The 22958-nt window shown below is 53.7% G+C and overlaps 1 protein-coding gene across 1 annotated transcript; it reads right to left on the bottom strand.

Annotated features, from left to right (window-relative positions):
- Nucleotides 1-1124: 1124 nt before the first annotated feature.
- On the bottom strand, nt 1125-20205 carry MYCBPAP (MYCBP associated protein). Its single transcript, XM_012659927.1, is given in 22 exon segments — nt 1125-1220; nt 2583-2753; nt 2837-2982; nt 3457-3572; nt 4255-4376; nt 4747-5163; nt 5664-5810; nt 6973-7160; nt 7613-7802; nt 8352-8463; nt 8992-9098; nt 9189-9304; nt 10241-10388; nt 10948-11063; nt 11325-11508; nt 12679-12782; nt 12930-13089; nt 13689-13816; nt 19685-19799; nt 19802-19924; nt 19984-20119; nt 20177-20205. Coding segments are annotated over 22 exon segments (3141 nt in total). The 3' UTR covers nt 1125-1154.
- Between the last annotated feature and the right edge of the window lie 2753 nt (nt 20206-22958).

Below are 22958 nucleotides of genomic sequence, written 5' to 3'. Positions count from 1 at the left end.
CACACCCCTCCCCTCCCTCTTCTGGGCCAGGAGGACATTAAAGAGGCCAGGACCATTCCCTGAGGCTGGCTTTGGTGGACCTGCTGCCTTCTGTGGGCTCTCAGCTGACCTCCTCAGCGCTCTAGACACAGCCAGCCCCCTCTGCCTCCAGAGTGTCCTGCTGTCTGCAAACCACCTTCTGCGTCTCAACTGGAAGATGCCTGAGCCCCACAAGGTCGTTATCAGACACACCCACAGGGCTTTGAGCCTGTGGCCACTCCCCCAGCCTCCCACCCACACCTTTTCATCCCACTTAAAGACAGTAAGCCCACTGCCCACCATTAGCAAAGTTGTTCTTCAAACTCTGGGAGGCTGCGGTGCTCTCCGCATGGAAGCCCAGCCCAAAATGGTTATGACTGACCGAAGACAATTACCGTACTGGGTGAGCTGACGGCACCTCTCTTTCCAAGAGAGCCATCTCTTGCCGGCTTCACGTTCCCCTGAGCAAGAGGAGTAGCATGAAGCCTAGAGGCTGTTTTTTAAGGCAGAAAAATGGCTCAAGGCCAGATGATCTGATTTGAGGAGGGGAGAAGACAGACTAGAACCCAAAGTAACAAGGGGGCGTGGCCTCTAGAGTTTAGGAGGTATGGCAAGCGTGGTCTTCAGGGACTGGGATGGGGCCGTGGGACCCAGCTGAAGTGGGAGGCCCTCAGGGAGCCAGGGTTCATGGCATCTAGTTCTCCTCCTACCACTTTGTCATACTTGGTCATGACACTTTGGGAAGACCTGGCTCCAGGAAGCATGACCCTAAAAGTGTGAGCCAAGGAAGCCAGAGGCAGGGACCACAAGCAGTGATGCGTTCTGCCTGTCACCCGACTCATTCCTCGTCCTGCCACCAACTTGTTCTTCTGCTTGTCATCCCACACGTCATGTCTGCCTCTCCTCCTGCTGGAGAGCTCCAGGAGCCGGGAGGAGGGAGTCTGAGGAAAGGTGGGACAGGGCAGGGCTTGGGCTAGGAGCTGACCTCACCAAGACCCAACATCCAAGACACAGAAGCACAATGTAAGTGGTAGAAATCTCAAGGTTCTTTATTGATTTGTTTGTTTTTTGGTTTCCCAGAAGGTTGCTTGGGCCTGAGAGTCAGCTGCAAAGACGCAGAGTCTCCTCAGTATCCTTTACGGGCTGAGCTCATCAGCCAGCACCACCAGCTCAGTCACAAGGGCGTTCAGCAGCCCGTAGACCTGGAAGAAAGGGACGGGCATCACAGGCCAAGGTTTGCTCTGGGCAAGCACCTGTACATCAATTGCACCGGGAGAGAACAGCCAGAGAGGGGGAAAGACCAAAGTCCCGAGAGTTTCTATAGAACTTTAGTTTTTGCAAACAGTTTTATTTTTAAACTGGTCTGGGGAGGTCACCCTGCACTGGCACCTGCGACATATAGAGGCACCAGAGCCTAGAGAGGTTAAAGGGGCAGCTCCAGGGAGCCCAGGGAGCAGTGCCCATTTAGCCCCCGCATTGGGCCTGGGCTCCAGCCCAATTCTGCGCCCAGCTCTCCTTCCTGTAAGCCTCCAGGTCCACACACTGAAAGGCCTCCACCACTGAGTCCCCCAAGGGGCTGGCCCACATGAGCCTAGGCAAGTTGATTCTTGATTTCAAAGAGCCACAGAAGAGTCTACCCCCATGGGTCCTCCGAGCATGTTAATTACTTTCTAGACCCCCATCGACCATCAGAAATCTCATGGTGTCAGCAGCAGCAAATAGAACTTCTGAACAAATGGGATCCGGAATGTGGCTGAAACGAGTGATGCAATCCCAGCTCCCCAGTGCCCAGAGGAAGACAAAATATCGCCATTGGACACACTAACACGCCGAATGTGGTTTTGTAGCCCTCCCCTCCAAAACAAACAACAACGACAGGAGCAAGAAACAACAAAACAAAAATTCTACATGAATCTCTAGGGACCTGCTGCTTAAGAATAGCTCAGGATGCAGTCTCTCCAGTGTTTCAAAACTCCTTACAATTGATGGAAACGCACCCTGCGTGGTGTTCTCCCGAGGAACACGGCCGCCAGGATGCACCTAATACAGGGAGGAAGCGGAAGCAGCCGGAAGAGAGGGCTTCCTTCCTTTCTGTTCTCCTGGGGTCTGTTCTCCAAACTAGAGCCATCTAGTTTGAAGCTAGAGCCATCTTCTAAAGCCTAAGTCAGACCATATCACTTTTCTATTCAAAACCCTGCACAACTTCTCTATGCTCTGAGAAAAATGCCACGTCCTCACAATGGCCTGCAAAGTATCGTCCTCCTGTGATCTGTGCCCTCCACTGCGGCCCCGTCCCCTGCGCCTGGGCACCCTTCACCTCCCTTCAAGTCTCTGCAGGATGTCACCTTCTCACCGAGGCCCACCCCAATGCACCCCTGCCTGGTCTGTCTTCTCTTTCCCATGGTGGCTGCCACCTAACACACCAGGCGTGTTCCTTATTCACGGGGTCCGTCTCGCACTCTAAAGCGCCCTTCCCGAGGCAGCTCTGCTTCCACCGCGGATGCAGCGGGCCCTTCTTTATGGAATAAAGGGATTGCACGGGGCGGGTGGGAGCTCCCCTTCACCTCGATGTGCAGCCTCTGGGTGTACTTGTTCATGACCAGGGGATCGATGGGCTCCTGGGAAGGGGTGATGCTGTCGGGGATAGGGTCCTCCAAGAAAAGCCTTTCCTGGCTTACAGATTTCGTTACTTTCTTGTCGTCCTTTGCCTTTTGCTTCCTGCTGTTCAGTCGTTCCTGCTGCGGGAGGTGGGGACACTTGGGGTGGGTCCACGCAGCCTCCCCGAGCCCTCCCCAGCCCCGCCCAGGGCCCAGCTCACCTCTTTCCAGGGCGGCTTGGCTCCTTTTTTGTCCTCTTTGTCTCTGATGCCCAGTTGCTTCTTTTCCTGGGCTGCCCCTTTCCGCTCCTCCCTCCCAGCTCTCCCAGCAGGCACCTTCACTTCCAGGATGGGAGGCAATTTTTGATCTAAGGGATGGGGGTGGAGCACAACGTGGCAGGCCCCTGTGGTCTAGCTGACGCCGCGGGCATGTGACGAGGCTGGAGACGAGATGGGAGAGCAAAGGGGACCGGCCTGGGCCCCGTCGGTGCCTTTGAAGCTTTGAGAACTACAGCCTGGGAGCGGAGGAGGGCCCTGAGCAGGACACCCCCTTCCTGAGCCTGTCATTCAGGCACGTGACCTTGTGGAACAGGACTGGGGCCGGGGCGGGGGTGAGGTGGGGAGACCTGGGTTCTCTTCCCAGCTCCGCCACTCCCCCACCTGTGCACACAGACAAGTCACTGAACTCCTCTGGGGCTACTGCACTAAGGTGGTCACTGAGGTAGCTTCTGGGTCCAAATGCTGGCAGCAGGGCCTCCACCAGAGGGGAACGACTGAGGCACCACCATCACGGGCAGGGGATAGGGAAGCCCACCCAGAGGTGTGGCTGCACCATGTCTGACCTTGCTCTTGTGGCACATCCAAATAGACGGTCTCCTTCTCAGGCAGGCCCAGCAGAGCCCTCAGCCACAGGGAGTGGCTCACCAGGCTGTCAATCACATCGCGCCACAGCTGCAAACTAGAGAGCAAGACGTACTGGAAAGAAGCCATCACTCTTCATTTGTCCTTGAACCTGTGGAGGCTTGGGTCCCTCCCTTCAACGACCCTGGTGCCAGGAACAGCCATGGAGATCCGTGCCCGCCCCTGCGAGTGCCTGGATGGGCTTCTGGCTTCCCTTGAGTGGTGGCCAAGAAAAAACAGCCCAGGACTAGGGTTAGGAGGCCTGATGAACTCAGTCCTAACTTGAGAGTCTACACTCCAGCCTGAAGCCTGGACTTGGGTCCAGCCCCACTGGAGGGGTTGAACCTTGCACAAGATTCCAGCAGGAGGCTCCTGAGGGCCTCGCCAAAGGACCCCCTAAGCCTATCCAGCAAGTTCCAAACAGGCAATGGGAAAGCTAACAGCAGGGAAGTGAAGCTTTTCAAGGAATCTGCCCTTCTCACTGCCCTCTGGTTTCTCCTTTTTTCATTCCTCTGCTCATTGAGAAGGAACAGGAAAGAAGAGGAAGACACAGAGGCGAGGGGTTTGCTCTGCCATGACTGCTCCCCAGAGAGCAGCAGGCACTGCAGGGTTCCAGGGCATGGAATGTTTGCAGTGTCTTTTAGCAACCTGAGCTCCAGACCCCTGGAGTCCCGCCCAGGACCCCTGCCCAGATGCCACAAGGGAAGGAGGTGGGGCGGCTCTCCTGGCGCGGCACCTACCACGTCTGGTGCAGGAGGTCGGACTGCAATGGCCTCTGCTCCTGGCACAGCTCCAGGGCTGCTGTGTTGAGCGTGATTAGCGCGTCCTCCCTCTCGGTCTCCTCAGGAAGCACCTTCACTGCCTGGCAGGGACACAGGCACCATGGGCAACTGTCCTGCTCCCGGACACCAAGGGCCCCTGCATCCACTAGCTACAGACACGGCGACGTGGGCCAGGTGGCAGAGGACCAGGAGCCAGGAGGGGACACAGCCATGGAGCCCCATCTGGGGTGCCATCTGTGGGAGCCTGGAGCCTCCCTCAGAAACTGTACCCAGGAACCCCTTTTCCAAGGATTGCCAGGGTCAGAGAGGGAGCCCCCTCCTGCCCAGTAGTGGCCCAGACAAAAAATGATGACCCAAGAGAGCAATCTCTCTGGCTCACCAGCAGAAGCACTGGCAGCCAGCTGCGCCGGGGCCTGTCCCCACCAACCCCTTCCAGGGTCTCAGAAGCACCTTTCTGAAGTCCTCCAAGCAGAGGTTCCATTCGGGCGTGGGAAGGCCATCTGGCTCCCAGGGGGTCTTGGCGTCCTGCACGTCCGAGCTCTGCTCCATCACGATCTCTATCGTGATACCCTTCTTCTGGGGACTCTTGATCTCCACGCCAGTCTTCTGGGACCCCAAGGGATCTCGGGAGTCCCTGGGGGCCTCATTCTCCTGCTGGGGCATTTGAGGTTCCGAGATGGAGACCTGACTCCTAGGGTGCGGTGAGAGTTCACCACCCAGCAAGGCCTTCTCTGATGGGGCCGACTGGAGTGCGGGGCTGAGGCGCTCTTCCCTGCTTGGCTGGGCCTCCTCGGCCTTGGCGGGCGTGACCATGTACTGGCGCCACAGTCTGTGTAGGTTTTGCACCACTTGGTGCTGGTAGCGCAGCTGCAGCAGAGGCGATAGCAGATGCGTGAGGGGGAGGCTGGGGTGTGGGGCCCCCACCAGCTGGCTCAGGCTCCCCCTGTGTCCGCCAGAGCACTGACGGTGGTGGGGAGGGAGGAGGCAGGGGGGAAGCCAGCAGGAGTGGCTGTGGCCAGAGGGGCTCCCCACTTCCCCATCAACCCAAGCATCTGCAAGTTAAGGCTGTCTTTGCATTTGGGCTTCCAAGTAAGATTGGGATTGAATGAAGGAGTTTATGAACCTCTACTCTCACCGGGAACCACTTATTAGCTATCTTGGGCAAATTACCTAACCTCTCTGGCTGGGCCTCAGTTTCCTCAATGTAAAATGAAGATATAAATGCTACCCATCTCGTGGGACTGCTGCGAGGGGGAAGTGAGTTACTCTTGGAAGATGCTCAGAAGAGGTCCTGGCGCACAGAGGATTTGCTATTACTGTCACGCAGGGCACGCACAAGGGGGCAGGGGCTGGCGCTGGGCCTGTACCCGAGGATTCCTATGGTGGAACAAGTCCTCCTCGGTGAGATAGGCGTCCACAGGCGACGGCACGCGTTCTGGGGTCAGGACCCCCATCAGCAGCTCCTGCAGTACACTCTGCACGATGGTGACCGCCTCGCGGGCAGCCAGTTTGCTCTGGGAAAGGGAAAGTGGCACAGGCTGGCAGCCCAGGCTCTCAAAACCCATGCCGCACTTGAGGGGAGCCAGAGCCCTTGGGACTTTGTGCCTTCCTAGGCTCTCAGTTCCTGCCATGGTGTCTGTCTGTCTGTCTGTCTCTCTCTCTCTCTCAGACACACACACACAAACAAACACACACACACACACACACACACACACGAGTGCACACACTTTTCCCAAGACTCAAAAACCTCTGGGTTTCTTCAAACCTCCTTGTTGCCTAAAGGAGGAAAAGGACCCGGAGGAGGGCCAGTCCCAGGGGAGAGCTGCCCCTGTGTGGGAGCTGGCGGTCACCAGTTAGCATGTCCTCCACATTAGGAAGAAGGGTCAGGGCACACAGCTTGGGCATTCCTGAGACATGGTTAACTCTTGTCTGGCTTGGCCACACGGTCAGTGTTACAGAAACCCAGTGGAGGGGCACCTCGTGTGAGACATCGGTCCGACAGTAAGTAAAGCAAACGTGACATTTGTCAGCGTTACCTTTGATCGCTGGTTGAGCCCAGCTGAAGTAGCTGGTTGTGTTTGGGAACCGCAGTGACTAGAACAGCGCAGCTTTCCACAGAACAGGGTGCCCTGGGAGCCGGATGACCCCATGAAGCCGGGCACGAGATGGCCACAGTGAACCCAACGGCAGCAGACTCCCAGCTCCCCCCTCACCCTCACTCGGGGGTGAAGGCTCACTGAGCGGGATGGTGGGCAGACTCGCCCCTGCTATTTAAATTGTTTTCTCTGGTTTTGCAGTCTCATCAGTTAAATGCAAGCGCACTGTGTCCTGCCAGACAGCAAGCGAACAAAATACAAGTCCGGTGCGAAGGGCCACGAGAGGAAGTACTCACGCAGGTGGCAGCTTAAGGCTCAGTCCTAATTCTTTCTAACTCAGTGGGGGCCACGCTTGGTGCCAGGGGCTGCAAGCTGCCCCTCTCCTAGCCTGCCCACCCATCTTTTACATCACAAAGCCCTGGGAAATATTTGCTGAGCAAGAGTAGTTACCTCTCTGCAAAAAATTCAATTCACTTCTTAGGCTGGGAGAAATGAGATCCCTGCAGGCACGGCCAGGAAGAATACCAAGGTTTAACCTACTACCTGGTGTCCACAGGGGCCACGGTCCTGGGTCCCTTACCTCCAGTGACTTTCTCTCATCCCTAAAAACGTCCTGGGTCAGGGACACTGCATGGAGATTGACCTGCAGGACCGCACCTCCTAACAGGGTGGGATGGGTTCCAAACTCCCACGATTCCCTGAAGATCCCCGCAGTCAAAGACTTGAAGAAGAAGGTAAAGTGTTTAGTTTCTCCAGGCAGAATCACACCTGACAGAGAGAAAGACAGAGGGTTTCGACAAGTAGGAGCTAGCTGAGCCCTGAGCCTGCATGTATAAAGCTAACCGAGCCCCAGGTCAGGTGACCAAGCATCCCAGTTTGCCCAGGTCTGAGAGTTTCCTGGAATGTGGGACTTTGAGTGCAAAAACTGGGAACATCCCAGGCAAACAGGGACAGTTGGTCATCCTAGCCCCAGGCCTGTGCGTATAGGTAATAGAGCCCCTAGAATGTTTCTGCTCCCTGGGGGCGCGCCTCCCTGTGTTCCTAAGAGTTCCATCATTCTCTCAACAGACATGTCACAGAAGAAATCGGAGGGACGAGGCAGGGAAGAGGGGATCAAACTTGCAGGAGCTGAGCAGTAACTAAATTTAGCATCTCACAGATCTGAGCATAAAATCAGCCCCAGACAGGAGCTGCAGAATAGGGCGGCTTCTCCTAAGTACCTTCTCGATTGTTAAAGTAAAACCGCTGCATCCTGCTTCGCTTCAGGTCCTGGAAAGTGTCCAGCTGGTGCTGCCGTCGCCAGTCGTACCAGATGGCCACTGTGCCATTGTTCACCACAGTCAGTTCTGAAGATGTTTTCTCCCCTTCTAGGGTTTCAAAGGTCAAGCGAGCAGCAATTCCGACATGCTTCTGAGGGAGGAGGGATGAGAAATGTCTGCTGGAGACCTGGCCTAGGGTGACCAACTCATCCTGGTTTGCCAAGGACTTTTCTGGGTTTAGCACGGAAAGTCCTGAGTCCCAGGCCTCCAGGGCTTGGCCACTCCCAAGCAGAGTGTTGTCATCCTCCAACAGGGGCTGCCTCTGAGGTTGCCATCAATAGTAAGAAGAGAAGAGAAAACATGACTAATACCCAATGAACGTTTCTGCTCCTTAGCATCTGAAGAATATTTCAGAACCTTCTTAGAGCCATACCTGTTTGAGAGGGTTTGCTTATTATTTACATACTTGGGGACTAGCTACAAATTGGGTGGCATGTGACACTCTCTTTTCTGCCTTGTGATCTTTTTCTTCCTTACAAGTTAGTGTTGCTGTTACCATTTTCAGACACGCTGAAAGGATGACCAGGTGAAAATGCAAACAAGAGACTGTGCAGGCTCCTTGTGACTGCCACTGGACTCTTGGGGCTGCACCACGAGGGAGGCCCTCCTAGCAGGCGAGCGAGGGTGGAGGCGCTTTTACCTTATCGCGTGGGTTACTGTCTCTGATCCAGCAAGCTGGCTTCCCACAGAACAGCAGAGAAGGGCCAAGAATAGGCATGGAGGACACATCAGGGTAAGTGGTCAATAATTCTCTGTAAGATAAACCAATGACTTGTTTTCCCTGAGGCTGTCACAGTCGTCATAGAAATGGTTGCCTAGAAGTCTGGAAACATGGCCGGCTCTGCCCTGCAATGGAGTCTAATCAGCTCCACTCCAGCTCAGCTTCCTCCTGATCCACTCCTCTAGGTGGGAGGTTCTCAGACACACAGACTCTTTTATGCCCTCTGCCAGGGTGGCTCCGAGTGCACAGGAACACACAGGCTCTCCATGCCAGCGCCATTCCCCGTGCACAGCAGTGGGAGCGGCTGCAGGGCCCCACCTCGCCAGCAAAGGAATGTCTCAGAAATCCCCATTAGGAGGTGGTTGTTGGAAAGGAGCAGGTGGCAGCGGAAAAGCCAGCGTGGGTGCTGGAATGGCTAGAGGAGGGGGTGGCAGCCACTAGAGAGAAGCTGGGCTGGAGGCACCCTGATTTCAGGGAGGGAAGCCTGCCCTTTAATACTGTGGGTGCTGGAGGACTCTTCAACCTCTCCCCCTAGGGTGCAGGCTCCACTCACAAGCACGTGTCTTCAGAGGAGCTTTCCCCGGCCCTTGCAAACACTGTATAGTCTTCCACTGTAACGGCTGAGAAGGGCTGCCCTCTGCCCACGACCTCCAGGCCATCGATGTCCTCAGAGAGACCGAGAAAGGAAAGGTGAACTGACTGAAGACAGGTACCACCACGAGGGGCTTCAGACTGGGGCACGGAGGCATCACCAACCTGCTGGCTAAAATCCAGCTCTGCCAGGATGCTCTGCAGCTCCTTGCGTCGGTAGATCAGAAACAGACTCCGGTCCCAGGTGTAGCGGTACCAGGCATCCCTCTGGGCTGGTAATCCTAGAGCAGGGCCCAAGGACCCTCAGCACAGGCTGCTGCCATGCCCCCTTCCCCACCTACTTCTCGAAGGCTCTGAGAGCACCCATCCCAGCACCTTTGCTAAGGAAGATGAAAAATACAGCTTCCCCTTGGCAGCTAGACTGCACTTCTCCTGCCCCATACCTCCTCTGCACCCCCACACAGGACTCCTGCCACATTGGCTTCCAAGCAGCCAAATCTTTGGATTATAATAAAAATAACACCAGCCACTTTTTACTGAGTGCTTATCAATGGGCCAGAACCTCTTAACACCTTGTATGTCTCATTTAAGCTTCTCACAACCCTATGAGTATTTTACAGATGGGGAAACGAAGGGCCACAGGGGTTCACAAACCCAACACAGCCGGGACCCGAACCCAGGCGGTCTGGCAGGCTCTGAAGCAGTGCTGCCCAGAAATATACTGCACGCCACAAATACAAGCCACGTTGAAAAAGGTGAGAAGAAATAGGTAGGATTCGTTTTAGTAATATAGTTTATTTAACCCAATATATCAACAAAAATATTATTTCTACATGTAATCAATATAAAATTATTAATACAACATATTTTTACATACTGATCTTTGAAACTCAGTGCGTAGCTGACACCGACAGCAGATCTCCACGAAGACCAGCCACATCCCAGGTGCTCGGTAGCTGCATGTGGCTAAAGGCTGCCACACTGGACAGCACAGCTCTGCTGCCCACGATCCAACTTTCTTACCATTTCTGGAACCATTTTACTGAAGAGGGAACTAGCCCTCAGGAAGGTTCTGGGATGTGCCTCAGGCCACACTGGACCAGGATTTAGTCCCAGCTCTGTCTCACAGCAGAGCCCTGCCGGTCCCCACCACAATGCCCCGCCTCCTAGGCCAGGCGCAAGATGCCAGCTGGTTTGTTTGCAGCCCTGTGCCTCACCTGTCTCCTCCTTGATGGTGTGGGGCTTCCTGATGTGAGTGATTGGCTCCAAGAGGCCACGCTGAGTTTTTGTCTTGGTCATGACCAGACCTGTCATCTCATCTCCCAAGTATTCCAGTTGACTCCAGAATCCACTGGTCTCCCAGCCCTGGCAAGGAAGGACAGGTGAGTCAGATACCTGGATACCTCAGCCAGATACCAGGGGGCGTGGGAAGACAAGAGCACCACAGACTCCCGATGCTCCCTCTGGGGAATTCATTGCTGCCCTGATGGCAGAAGAAAAGCACCCACTTTCCTGTTTTCTGGGTGCCCCGTTGTAGTCTTTACCTGCCCCCAGAAAGACGGGGTGGGCTGGTGCAGGTCCTGCACTGACATACCGGAACAAACCATGGTGCTTCGGGTGGTCCAAAAGCTGGAGTCTAAGCTATTTAGGGGACGACACTAAGACTATTCTAATAACTCAGCACCTGTGTTATCCTTCTCCTCAAACTGACCACCAGTGGCCACCACGGGCCGAATTACTTAACTGGCCAGTCCCTGAACTCCCACTAACAGGACTGATAACATAATGTAGTAACGGCCTCAAGGCTTTAAGAAGGCTTTGCAATGGACAGACTTTTTTTCTCCCTAGCCGTGCAAGCTGAGACAAACCATCCCCGTGTCCAGACCCCCCACCTCACAGGGCACTCAGGGACGGCCGTCCTCACTTTCCTGTCACACTGTGCTGGAAGTGTGCGGTCAAGGAGCTCGCGCTCCTCCTGGATCCGCCGGTAGGTCTCCCCGCTGTGCATCAGCAGCTCGCTGACCGGCTTCTTCAGGTGCTCTAGAGAGAGACGCAAGGGTGCCGCCGCTCCGCCAGACCAGAACAAGCGGGGACTCTGGCACCCTGCACTGGGCAGCCCCACTGGCGGGGCTGATTTCAGGACCCACCCTGGCTTAAGAGCAAGAAGCCCTTGGGAGTGGATGGCACAAATGTGGTCAGTCCCAGGCCAGGCTTCGGGCAGGTGGGGGACAGAGAACAAAACACAGCAGAGCCCTGACGCCAGATGGAGGCCCCGGGCGGGCGTCTGTCCCCGCTGCTCACCGCTGAGGGCTTCCTGCTGCTTCTTCCGCAGAGCCATGTTACGCTGCCAGTTCTTCAGAAAGTTGTGCTGAGGAGGCGGAGCCCAGGGAGGTCTCTTCTCTTCCTTTGCGGCTTTGTGCCTCGGCTCTTCTCTAGCTGAGATGAGGGTCAGCAGACAGGGCGAGGCAGGTATCAGCTCGGCCAGCTGAAAAGTCCAACACGGGCATGTGCGGGGTGGTGAGGAGGCCCTGAGCGGGGCTGAGCAGAGATTTCCAGAGGCCTAAATCCCTGCTGTTGTCCCACTCCCCTGAGAATCCCTCCCCTTCAAGATCTCAGGGTGGCCAGTGACGGAAAGCAAATCACAGAACCAGGGGGCCGTGAAAGCCGCTGTCAGTCTGCTCTCCCCAGAGACGGAACTTTTGTTCTAAGATCGTGGTCAACATCTCTCGGTGTGTCTGTCCTCCTCACAACTGGCATTAATCAGCACCTTCACCCAGCTTCACCCAGGGTGACTGAGCCTTTTTTTTTTTTTGGAGACTGGGTCTCTCTTTGTTGCCCAGGCTAGAGTGCAGTGGCATCATCATAGCTCACTACAGCCTCAAACTCCTGGGCTCAAGTGATCCTCCTGCCTCAGCCTCCCGAGTAGCTAGAACTACAGGCACATGCCACCGCACCCAGCTAATTTTTAAATTGTTTTTATAGAGACAGAGTCTTGCTATGCTGCCAAAGCTGCTCTTGAACTCCCGGCCTCAAGCAATCCTCCCGCCTCAACCTCCCAAAGTGCTGGGATTACAGGTGTGAGCCATTGTGCCCGGCCTGACTGAGCCATTTTTACATGACCCCAGGCCCCAGCACCTGACTAGTCAGACAGTCTGCCCAGAACAGGGGAAATGAAGGATGGAAGAGACAGAGAGAACACTGCATGATGGGGAGCTTGGAAAGACAGACTCTTCCTGTGGCCCAGGGAGCAGTGGGAAGCCACCTCTTCCTCCACCACGTGGACGGGGGAGCGCAGCCCAGTCTCAGAGAAGGGGAAATGGAGCCAGTACACAGAGCAGCAGAGGGAGATGAGGAGTGGGGGCCGGAGTCCTGACACCTTCCCAGCTGCAGTCTACCCAGACCCAGGGACACTTGCCTTTGAGTTCCATGAGTAACCTCTATATCCTTACAGTAAATTCCCGACTTCGGCTAAGCCAGCTTAAGTTGGCTTCTGCGATTTGCAACTACAGTGTCTAACTATTTCAGAGGAAGGTCGCTTATCTCAGACTCGAGGCCCAGAGATGGGACTGTCTCTTTAATCCCAGCCCTGCTTGACTCTGCCAGGTGGGAGACTGAAACGACTTCAGCTCATCCAGGCCGCTCTGTGCAAACAAACCTGGGTGTTCCCGCGAGCAACTGCAATTCTCTTAAAGTCATGGAGACTCCCCAAGATGTGATGGGGCAGGATCTGGTCACTGCCTTCAAAGCTGTCACCTGGACCTGGGGGGGAAAAAAGAAGGAAGGACAAGATGTAGGTGGCTTATGTAAATTATTCAAGTGGCTGCCTTTTTGATGGAGACCCAGCTTTCTCTAAGGCTGACCCACGAATTCGGAGACCAGCAATGCCAGGGCCAAGGCTGGGCGTACCAGAGTAGTCCAGGGGCTTTGTGGCTGCATCTGGATTAGCAGGATGTGCTACTAAGTGGCAGACCTTCTTCCTGGGATCCGTGGGTCTGAGTTTGCGGATGATAAATTTCTGGGTAATGACAGGTTTATCTCCCGTTTCAGTAAGACGAGGAATGTGTTGCTAAAAAGAAACAAAACAGAGGAGAATTCCACCTGAGATGGGGAGGAGGAAGAGCACCGCCCATCTCTCTGTCCTAGTTCTTGGTGGAATTCCTGAAGGGTGACAAATCTGTTTCCTCAGCTCTGTCTATATGTTCTGTCAAGCAAACGCCTGTGCAACAGACACGTGACTTAGTAATGTCCTGGAGGGGGAGAAACAGAACATCTTATGCCTCCAGATGGTTCAGACAAGAAGTGACTTACTCTTCCAGGTAAAGCACGCGGTTAGGGTTTAGCAGCTTTATCCACATATGTAACTTTGCTGCTTGAACTCATTTTCCCCTCTGTGAAATAGGGACGATGGCACCTGCCCCTACGGGAAGCAAGAAACCTCGTTGTCTCATTTCCCCTGTGGTTCTATATGAATCTCAGAAATGTTAAAACAAACAACATAGTAAATTCCTTTACATGCTAAAGTGAAAAAAATTGGTGTTCAGTGGATTTTACCATGGAATTAGACACTCCCTATGGGTAGGGAGCCGGCGGAGTGACAGTGGACATTAGCCCACACAGGCTGGCAGGGCGCTTTCTGCAGTAAGGGAACTTGGCCTTCATCCTTACCTTCTTCAAGTCTTCCCTCTTAATGGCTAAGGCAAGAATGTCATCTCCTTGCAGGACATTGCTGACAGGCTCAGGCTCTTCCTGAACTGGGGGTGTGGGCTGTTCAGTGATTTTTGCTCGCCTCTTTTCTGAAGAGAAGTAGAAAGTAGTAAGTGCTTAAAGAACTCTTTCTGTGTATATATACATATAAAAATAAAAAATGTAAGTATGTATTAGACTCCATGGTGGGGGGGCAAAGTTGACCACCTGGATAGACAGCAGAGGCTGCCAAGGTGGCCTGGAAAGCTCTACTCTGCTGGGGCAATGGGCATTCTCTCCCTCTCTCTGTTTTTTTTAAAGACAGGGTCTTGCTATGTTGCCCAGGCTGGTCATGAACTCCTGGCCTCAAGCAATCCTCCTGCCTCAGCCTCCCAAGTAGCTGGAACTGTAGGCACCAGCCACCTCGCCCAGCTGGGAGTTCTCTCTTGAGGATCCCCCACTCACTCCCCCTGGTCCACCACAGTGACTGAGACTGTGTAGCCAGAATAGAGATCAGAGGATGTTCCGTTTCAGGCTGTGCTAGTTATAAGACCTTTGGGTACACACCATCACTTAACTTCTCTAGACCTCGGTCTTCCCAATTGTAAAAAGAGGTAGTTGGACTAAATCAGTGGACCCCAAATATTAGTCTAATGTCTGCCTCAGAATCTTCTGGGGAGTTTTATAAATACAGCTTCCTGGCTACCACATGGAGCCAGGGCCTGGGCGCTGTCATGTTTTTCAGCTCCCTAGCTCTAATGCACAATGGTTTGGGACAGCTGGACTAGATGTTTTGTCAGCCTCCAGTGCTGGCACTGATCCGGGTGAAGGCATTGGGTTTTATAAGACACTGGTTAAAATGCAGAACCTCTGGGTGGAAGTGGAACATTCACCGCTGACCATTTACTGCACGCTATTTCATTGACTAAAGACCATTTAAGCAGCTTCTATGTGCCAGGCACTGTGTGTGCTAGGTTCTGGGGCTATATCTCAGAGCCTCAGTCTTCCGAGACTGCCAGACTGACTGAGCCAGGGTTACTATGGGAGCATCGGGGGTCGGGGGACAGCCCAGACTGGGGGGTGGTCAGGGAGGGCTTCCTAAGGAGGTGATGTTTAAACAGAGCTGGAGGAGGAAGAGAAGCTAGATGAGGCAAAGGGAGCTGGGAAAACAGGCATTCCCAAGGGAATAGCACAACGAGGCCTAGAGGCAAGGGGGAATGGAGCAGTCCCTGGAACTCAAAGCATGTGTTTTTACCCAGCTGGAGTGTGGTAAGGTGGGAGAGAGGAAGCAGCACCCAGAGAGGGAGGTAGGACCCGTATCACCAAGAGGTTGGCGAGGCTGTAAAGGGCGGCAGTCTCCACCCCCTGGCAAGGGACGGATCAGGGGGTGCGAGACCCAGAACGAGCTTACTTAGGAGCTGACTGCAGTCATGAAGTGACGGAGGACAACAGTGGTTCATGGGACTGGAGAAAAGCAGAGAGATCTGGGCCTTTGTCCCTCACAGGGCAACCAGAGCATGGCACTGACAACACACGCGGCATAAGGGGGCTACGCCCCCAAAGGGGACACACTCCCCGCCTTCCTTCCACAGAGGTGGCTTCACAGTTTCAAATACATCTCGTTTCCCTGGCTGGCCGTCCCTGTCTTCTTCCCTCCGGTTCAGAATGATTTGATGTAACGCTCTCCACAAAACAATCAAAAGAAAACCTAAGTCCTGCCTTCAGGGAGTTTAAAACAAAATTTGGTTTCATCCACTGCTTCTCATAGCGCCCTAATCTTTAAGAGGCAGTATCACTAAAACATCAAGGCAGGTGTTTTGGTTAACAAAATCAAACTGTTTTTTTTTTTTAGGAAATGTCTGCATAGTTGGTGGCAGAAAGAACCACACCAGAATCATTCCAAACATAGCTCCGAATTCAGCCAGCTGGTCACAGTCCATCTCCCCGGCAGAAGCTCAGGAGTATCTGTCTGTTAAACACATGGTTCTGTGCGCGTGCGCACAGTCTCACACACACACACACACACACACACACACACACACACACACACACTCACATGCAGGGAGGGCTGAGCAGCTGGGCCCCAAGTTCTGGTCTGATCTGCCACCACGCGTGGAGATGCAGCCTGAGGTTCTACTCCCCTCCCGCACAAACTCACCAACGTTGGTGGCAGCCCACGAAAAACTGTTACCAGTTGAAGGTCTGCTTTTATAAATATTTTGGTATTACTTATATTCTCTAGGACATTTGTTTTCTCTGTTCATCACCTTGGCTGGGTTTACATCTTCCCAAGTGATTAAATATCTCCAGATGTATTTTTTATTGGTGGGTGTATATTTACCACGTGTAAATAGAAAGCTTTAACGTCGCTGAAGATTTCTGAGGTGAAGCTCCCATCCCTGCGGTGATAGAGAAACTAATCTTTCATGTTTGGTTGAGATTGAAATTGTGAAACTCTAGTCTGAGGTTTTTCTGAGAAAGTTACCTGGCGTGTAGTGCAATAAATGCTCTGTTACTGCGTACATTCAGGGAATGGTATGTTCTCGCTAATGAAATATTCATTAAAATGATATATACAACTTAAAGTTGACTGCATCCTAGAGAATATTTACCAAGCACCTTATCTGTGCTATGAACTACAGTGAAGATGGTATAAAAGGTGAAGATATGGCTTCTTCTCTTAAGGAACTGAAAAATGCAACAGATGCTAACACACCAATCACAACGATCTAAGTGCCTATGTTAGTGGCACAGGCAATAGGTTAGGTTAGACGTCAAAAAAGGGACGGATCAATGTAGATCCCATAGGGCAGGGCTCTAAAGAAAGGTTCAGAGGAACAGCTGCGGGGGCGGCCACAGGCTAAGTCAGGCCTTGAAGCAGAGGAAGGCTTTGCACTGGCGGAGCAGCAAAGGGAGATGTTCCGGGTGAGGTCAGGGTCCGGGCCAAGCTGGAGGCCGGGCTGAGCATGGCATGTCTGTGACATGGTGACAACAGAAGGTTTGCTGGGGAGGTGGGCGGGGTGATGCTGGAGGTGAGAGGGAAACCAGGGCATGGTGGCTCTGTAAGTACAGCTTGGGCATCTTATCTCTGGTCCGGGGTAGAGAGGTGACAAGAGGCTCACCCACTGAGGGTGAGCCAGACAGACTGGAGGGGCAGAGGCAGGCTGGGGAGACCTGGGAGGAAGGACCAGCCCCACAGGGTCATTTCAGGACCTACAGGAGGACTCCACAGGGTTGAGGTGTGTCTTGCCACTGAACCTGCAGAGGCCCAGCTCTTTCTTGTTCTTTGCTCTGGAAACCCAACCTGAGTGGGGTTCCCAGTGAGCCTCGGAGCTGACATGCCTTCCTTGATCCTGACAGCTGGCGGGTCAAAGAGACCAGCGCCCTTGCACAGGACAGTCAGGTGACACCTATCCTGGAGCTAGACCAGGCAGCTGGAAGCAAGGAGCTCATGAGGGGTGTGGGGGAGGGGAAAGGAAGGGGGACCTATGGAGGGAGAAAAAAACCTGGACCCTATTTTTCTGCTTCTTGTTTTATCTAAATGTTATTCTTTTTTTTTAGTATTGATTAAAGTCTTTGGGAAATCCTGACCTCAGGCTTAAACTGGGGGAACTGAGGAAGGAAGGGGCTGTTCTTTTTTTTTTTTTTTTTTTTTGAGACAGAGTCTCACTCTTTTGCCCAGGCTAGAGTGCTGTGGCGTGAGCCTAGCTCACAGCAACCTCAAACTCCTGGGCTCAAGCGATCCTCCTGCCTCAGCCTCCCAAGTAGCTGGGACTACAGGCATGCGCCACCATGCCCGGCTAATTTCTCTATATATTTTTAGTTGTCCAATTAATTTCTTTCTATTTTTAGTAGAGACGGGGTCTCGCTCTTGCTCAGGCTGAACTCCTGAGCTCAAACAATCCGCCCGCCTCGGCCTCCCAGAGAGCTAGGATTATAGGCGTGAGTCACCGCGCCCAGCCAGAAGGGGCTGTTCTTACTAGGCAGAGCTTTAGTTGGTGGAGGAGGGGGGATGTGATATTGCTGGGAGGCTTCTGGTTTCTCAGCAACAAGACCAGGGAGAAACCTGGGACTCTCAGGTCCCTAAACAGGTCTAAGTCACTGTATTTGCTTGCCTTTTGCTTATGATTCGGAGACCACGGAGAAACATAGCACAAGATTAAATAATTACATTTGTTGATTAGCTGCCCTGTGGGGGCAAGAGTTTAGTACTGCCCTACTACATTAGAGGCTTCCCTGAGATATTTAAAGAAAAGGGATCTTGCATGCTAAACACTTTTTCCCTCCTCACTTTGGTGCATGTTAACTCAGGGGCTATTTAACAATCTAAATTTTCCCCTTATTGAAAATAAATATGCAGTGAAAAATCTTTCCTTGATGTGTTAATAGCAGAAAGTTCAAATCTGATAAGCTACCCCAGAAACTAGGTGAGCAGGAGGCAGTAGCTAGGAAAGCCCTTGACTGCCCTTGGGAAAGGGGACCAGATATTTTTTTCTCTGCCTCTCCCAACTATTAAAAAGTATGTCATGAAACAGCACTAGACTTTTATTTTATATCTTTAAAAGATGGGGTCTCGCTATGTTGCCCAGGCTGGAGTGCAATGGTTATTCACAGGTGCACCACAGCCAAGAACTCCTGGGTTCCAGCGATCCTCCACCCTCAACCTCCTGAATAGCTGGGACTACAGGCATGTGCCACCGCACCTGGCTCAACCCCAGACTTTTATACTATGAAGAAGCACAAAAGAAAGCCATATTGAAATGTGACTAAGCTCTTGCTAGTTTTCCTAGCTTCCCAAGGGACCCTACTGACTCTGGGCCTGCCCATCTCCTAATACTGAGCTTTCACCCACTCTGAAGCTGGGTCTCCCCAGGGCCTGCAAGAGCACACCCAGACTTTCTGACCCCTCCAAAGTCTGGCCCCTGTCCACCTGTGCAGCCCTCTCTGGCTCCTGCATTCATAGTTCCATAAACTCACGCTGCTTCCTACACCTGGAGAAGCAAACCCCTCTTTTTTTTTGCTCTGCCATAAATGTCAGACCAAATCTTCAGAAAACCTCCCCCCATAACTCTACCATCCAAGGCCTGAGTCAGGTGCTCTAAGACCCCTTAACCCTGATGGGCACCTATGTCACAGCATTCCACATTTGTCTGGTGACTCCTCTGGGTCTTCACTAGACTGAGTTTCTTGAGGGCTGGGGTCACCGATAACCTTGTAGCCCCCCGCCTCCGCACAGTGCCCACACACAGCAGGCCCAGCAGAAAAAGATTGGAAAGGGTGTGGGTTGCAAATGAGAACAGTCCATGGGGGTCGATCTGCTGTCAGACACCCTGAGGCTCTCCGACCTGCAACCAGAGGGTAGCTGCAGAGGCCAGGAAGCGGTCATGCCTAGTGACTCTTTTGGAAGGGATTCGTGGTAGGAGAAGGCAGTCAGAAACAAATAGCCAAGTAAGGCATTTATTCTGGTTTTTTCCAGCAGGACTTTTAAGTGGCACCCCCACCACCCAAAGAACCCCATCTAAGTGGCTGGTGTCACCACCTCAACATGTTTCTTGCATTCTTTCCTGAATTCCTCTTCCCAAGGACCCCAATTCCTGGCCCTTCTACCCTTAAACGCTTTCTGGCTCTTCTGCACCTCACCCAGTCCCGGGATTCCGCCCTAAGATGTGGTTGGAGGTAGAGGTCTCCTGTGCCTTCCTGCGCAAGGCCATCTCCCCAACCAATGGCCCCCGAAGCCTGTCAGTCCCCTACTTTCTACGCGCCCATCCCCATGGCCCAGTGCGCTGTGCCCCCTCCCTTCGGGGGTCTCCGCCTTGTCCATCATCCCTAAGGTTCCTGTGTCCAGTGCCCCATTTTCCAGTGACCTTCACCTCTATCCTGGTGTCACCCCATCCTCCAGGCCCCGCGTCCTGAACCGCATCCCAAGAACCCTTGCCCCTGTCGGGTTCTCCTGAGCTCCCAGGGCGGCCGGCGCCAACCTTTGATGGTCTCTGCGGCCTCCACAAATCTGCTTGTAGGTACTCGGAGGCGGGATTCCTTCTTTAGGGACTTCATGGTACCGCCCGGGCCGTGAGCGTGGCCCTGCGCCGCCGCCGGGCCCCGGGACACCGAGGCTGCGCGGCGCCCCCCGCGACCCCGCGCGCGCCCGCCCGCCAGCGGCCGCCGCTGCGTCCAGGACAACCAGCGCCCCGCGCGGGGGCGCGCACCCACCGATCAGCCTGGGCGGAGACGAGTTGGCCACCACCTTCTTCATCGGGCCGCGCACGCGCCCGCGCACCTGCGGCTCCTCCCGCGCGCCGACCCTGACAACGCCCGGGCCGGCCCGTGACATCACAGGGGCGGCGCGTGACGTCACCGGCTCGTCGTGGGCCGGGGCAGGGACGAGGGCGAGGACCCCCGGGAGGTACGGGAGCCTGGGAGGTGGGAGCGGCTGGGGAGTTAGGGGGGTGCGACCTGCCCCGCCGTCCTACTGCTGGGCGACGACGGGGGGCGGGGGCATGTCGCGGGGCCGACCTCCCTCCCTCCCGGCTTTTCCTCCGCCCCTCCACAGAGACTGCAAAGGGGTCCTTATTTTGAGGCCGAGCTGAAGACCCCTGGATGGCTTCCGGTGCACTGTAGGTCCCCCTGCCGGCGTCCCCCAGCCACTCCGCGCTCCTGGGGGCCTCAAGCCCACGTTCGCTGCAGCCACTTTCTCCTCTTCCCAAACCAGCCAAGCTTTTACCCCAGCTTGGGGTCCCCTCACACTGCCAGTCTCAGTGCTTGGAGATGCCGCCCTGACTCCCCAATTTAAAGTAGCCCCTCTCTGTTATCCCAAGTTTATAAACTCACCCGCTGTATTATCTTTTTCTAGAGCTCTAACACATTCTGGAATTATTTTGTTTGTTTATGCGGTTGCCTGTTGTCAGAATTGCTGTCAGAATGGAAGCTCTATGACAGCAGGACTGCCTCATGCTCTCTCCTCCAACCTAAAGTTTAGTCCATTGTAGTCACTCTGTAACTGTACTTTAAATAATGAAGGGGCTCTATCTCTGCCTACGTGCTAGCTGTGTGTTCTTGGCCCAATCCCTTGACCTCTCTGAGCCAGAGTTTTCTCAGTTATATAATGGCGGTCATAATGCCACCCTCACAAGGCCACTTGTAAGGGTTAAATGAGTATGCATTTAAACTACCCAACACGGTGCCTGCCCTCTGTAAACTGTCTTCTCAGTCAATTCTCAAAATCATGCTGGGGTTGGAAGGAGGAGGATACACTCTGTACCCATTTTACAGATGAAGGAATGGAGCTCCATAGAGGAGAAGGGTCTAAAGTTAGCAAGACTAGCAAGAAGCACAACTTGAAACTAGTTTTTGCAAGTCCAAGACCAGGGCTCTTTGGACCCTGTCTCTTGGGCCATTTCTGAGATTCGCCACAGTTTGCCCCAGACAGAGAAGGAGCTAGGGAGGGTGCCAGCAGGGCTCGTCAAACCCTGGGTTCCCTCTGGGTTCCCCCCTGCTGGGCTCCTCCTCAGGGCCCCTTTTCCATGCCCCTCTAGACTACACTCCTCTTATGAGTGAGACATCTTCCACTGGCAGCCCCTCCCTTTCTGCTTTCTAAGGCCCAGGCACCAGACTCCCCCACCCTCCAGAGAGTCCTCAGTTCATTTCTCTCCAGAATGTTGACTGAGCGCTTACGACAAACCAGGTGGGTGCTGTGTCACCTGGGCCCCCGGGGAAGCAAGCTGAGATGGACACAGGAGCACAAGAGGTTTATCGGGGGAGGGAGTGCAGGGGTAAGGCGCAGGAAGGGGAAGGAAGCAGGGCTGGGCTGGGAGAGCCTCAGACTGTGTTGCAGATCTAACACAGTCTTGGCCAGCCCGCTGTGTCCTCTGGGCAAAGAATGTTCGTTAGGATCTGTCAGCTAACTTCCCCCCTCGCAGGTGAACAACAAGTTCTTTGATGAAGGGAGATAGCTCACCTCCATGGCTGCCCCCGGGAGCTCTGTGAAAGAGTGAGAAAAATAAGAAACAGTTCCTCTTGCCCTCTAGAAGTTCAGAGTCCACTCTAGAACAGAAGACAGTCATGAAACTCTTAATTTGTATGCCCAGCTTCCGGAAGGCCTTTTAACTTTGGGAGGTTACTCAGTTTGTGGCTAGCTTGGCTGGGAGCAGGACAGAGGCTTGGGGACCATGCAGGGAGGGCTCAGTGGAGATCAAAGGACAAGGGAAGAAGGGGGCAAAGGTGTGTGATCAGGCAGGTGTGCAACCTGGCTGGCTCTGCCACCAGCCCCTGAGTGACCTTGGACAGGTCTCACCCCCTCTCTGTGTCTCACTCAGTATGGCCATCTGCATCATGAAGGGGTCCTGACCAGAGCTGCTTGACCTTTTGAGAATCTGATCAAACCTTGGAGTCTTCTCCCCAAAAATGTGCATTTGACTTTTTTTGTGTGTGGTAAAATACATATAAAATACCATTTTAATGTATACAATTTAGTGACATTTAATACATACACAATGTTGTACAATCATCGCCACTATGTAGATCCAGAATGTTCTCATCACCCCAAAAGGAAACCCTATATCCATTAAGCAGTCACTCCCCAGCCCCCAGCAACCGCTCAGATCCTTCCTGTCTTTATTGATTTGCCTGTTCTGGATATTTCATAGAAATGGAATCACGCAATACTTGGCCTTTTGCGTCTGGTTTCTTTCATTTAACATAACATGTATCAGTACTTCATTCCTTTTTATGGCTGGCTATTATTTCATTTTATGGGAATGCCACGTTTTGTTTATCCGTTCACCTGCACATTTGATTTTGCACATGATTTTTGCATTCAATTCCAGGGATTCCCTAAAGTTCACTCATGTGCCTCTGCGGTGGGGGCGGAACAAGGTCAGAGTACTTTGGACAGAGAGTTCAGTCATCTGAAAGTGTGTATGTGCTTGGGGGTTGGTGATTAATTGCAATTTGGGAACTGCGGACTGGATACGAAGGGAGCTTTCTTAGAGGAGGTGGGATGTGAGGTGGGCCACTGGATAAGAGCTCTGTGGGCAGGTCAGTGGCAGGCACTCCAGGGGAGGGCAAAGCAGCGGGTACAAAGGCCAGGAGGAGGTGAAGCACAGCTCAGGGGACAGCATTACTCTGCCAGCATGGCTCTAGCAGTCTCCTCCCCGTGCGGCCGCTCTGAGCAACTTCCTCAGGCCCAGGGAGGAGGCGGTGGCTAGGTTGACAGAAGCCATGACATAAATTATTGCTTCACACCTCTGTTTATTT

The sequence above is a fragment of the Propithecus coquereli genome, unplaced genomic scaffold, assembly GCF_000956105.1.
Source record: "Propithecus coquereli isolate 6110/MARCELLA unplaced genomic scaffold, Pcoq_1.0 Scaffold119, whole genome shotgun sequence".
Classification (NCBI taxonomy): Eukaryota; Metazoa; Chordata; class Mammalia; order Primates; family Indriidae; genus Propithecus; species Propithecus coquereli.
The sequence above is the reverse complement of the archived record's forward strand: the minus strand, read 5'-3'. Positions and strand labels throughout refer to the sequence as shown.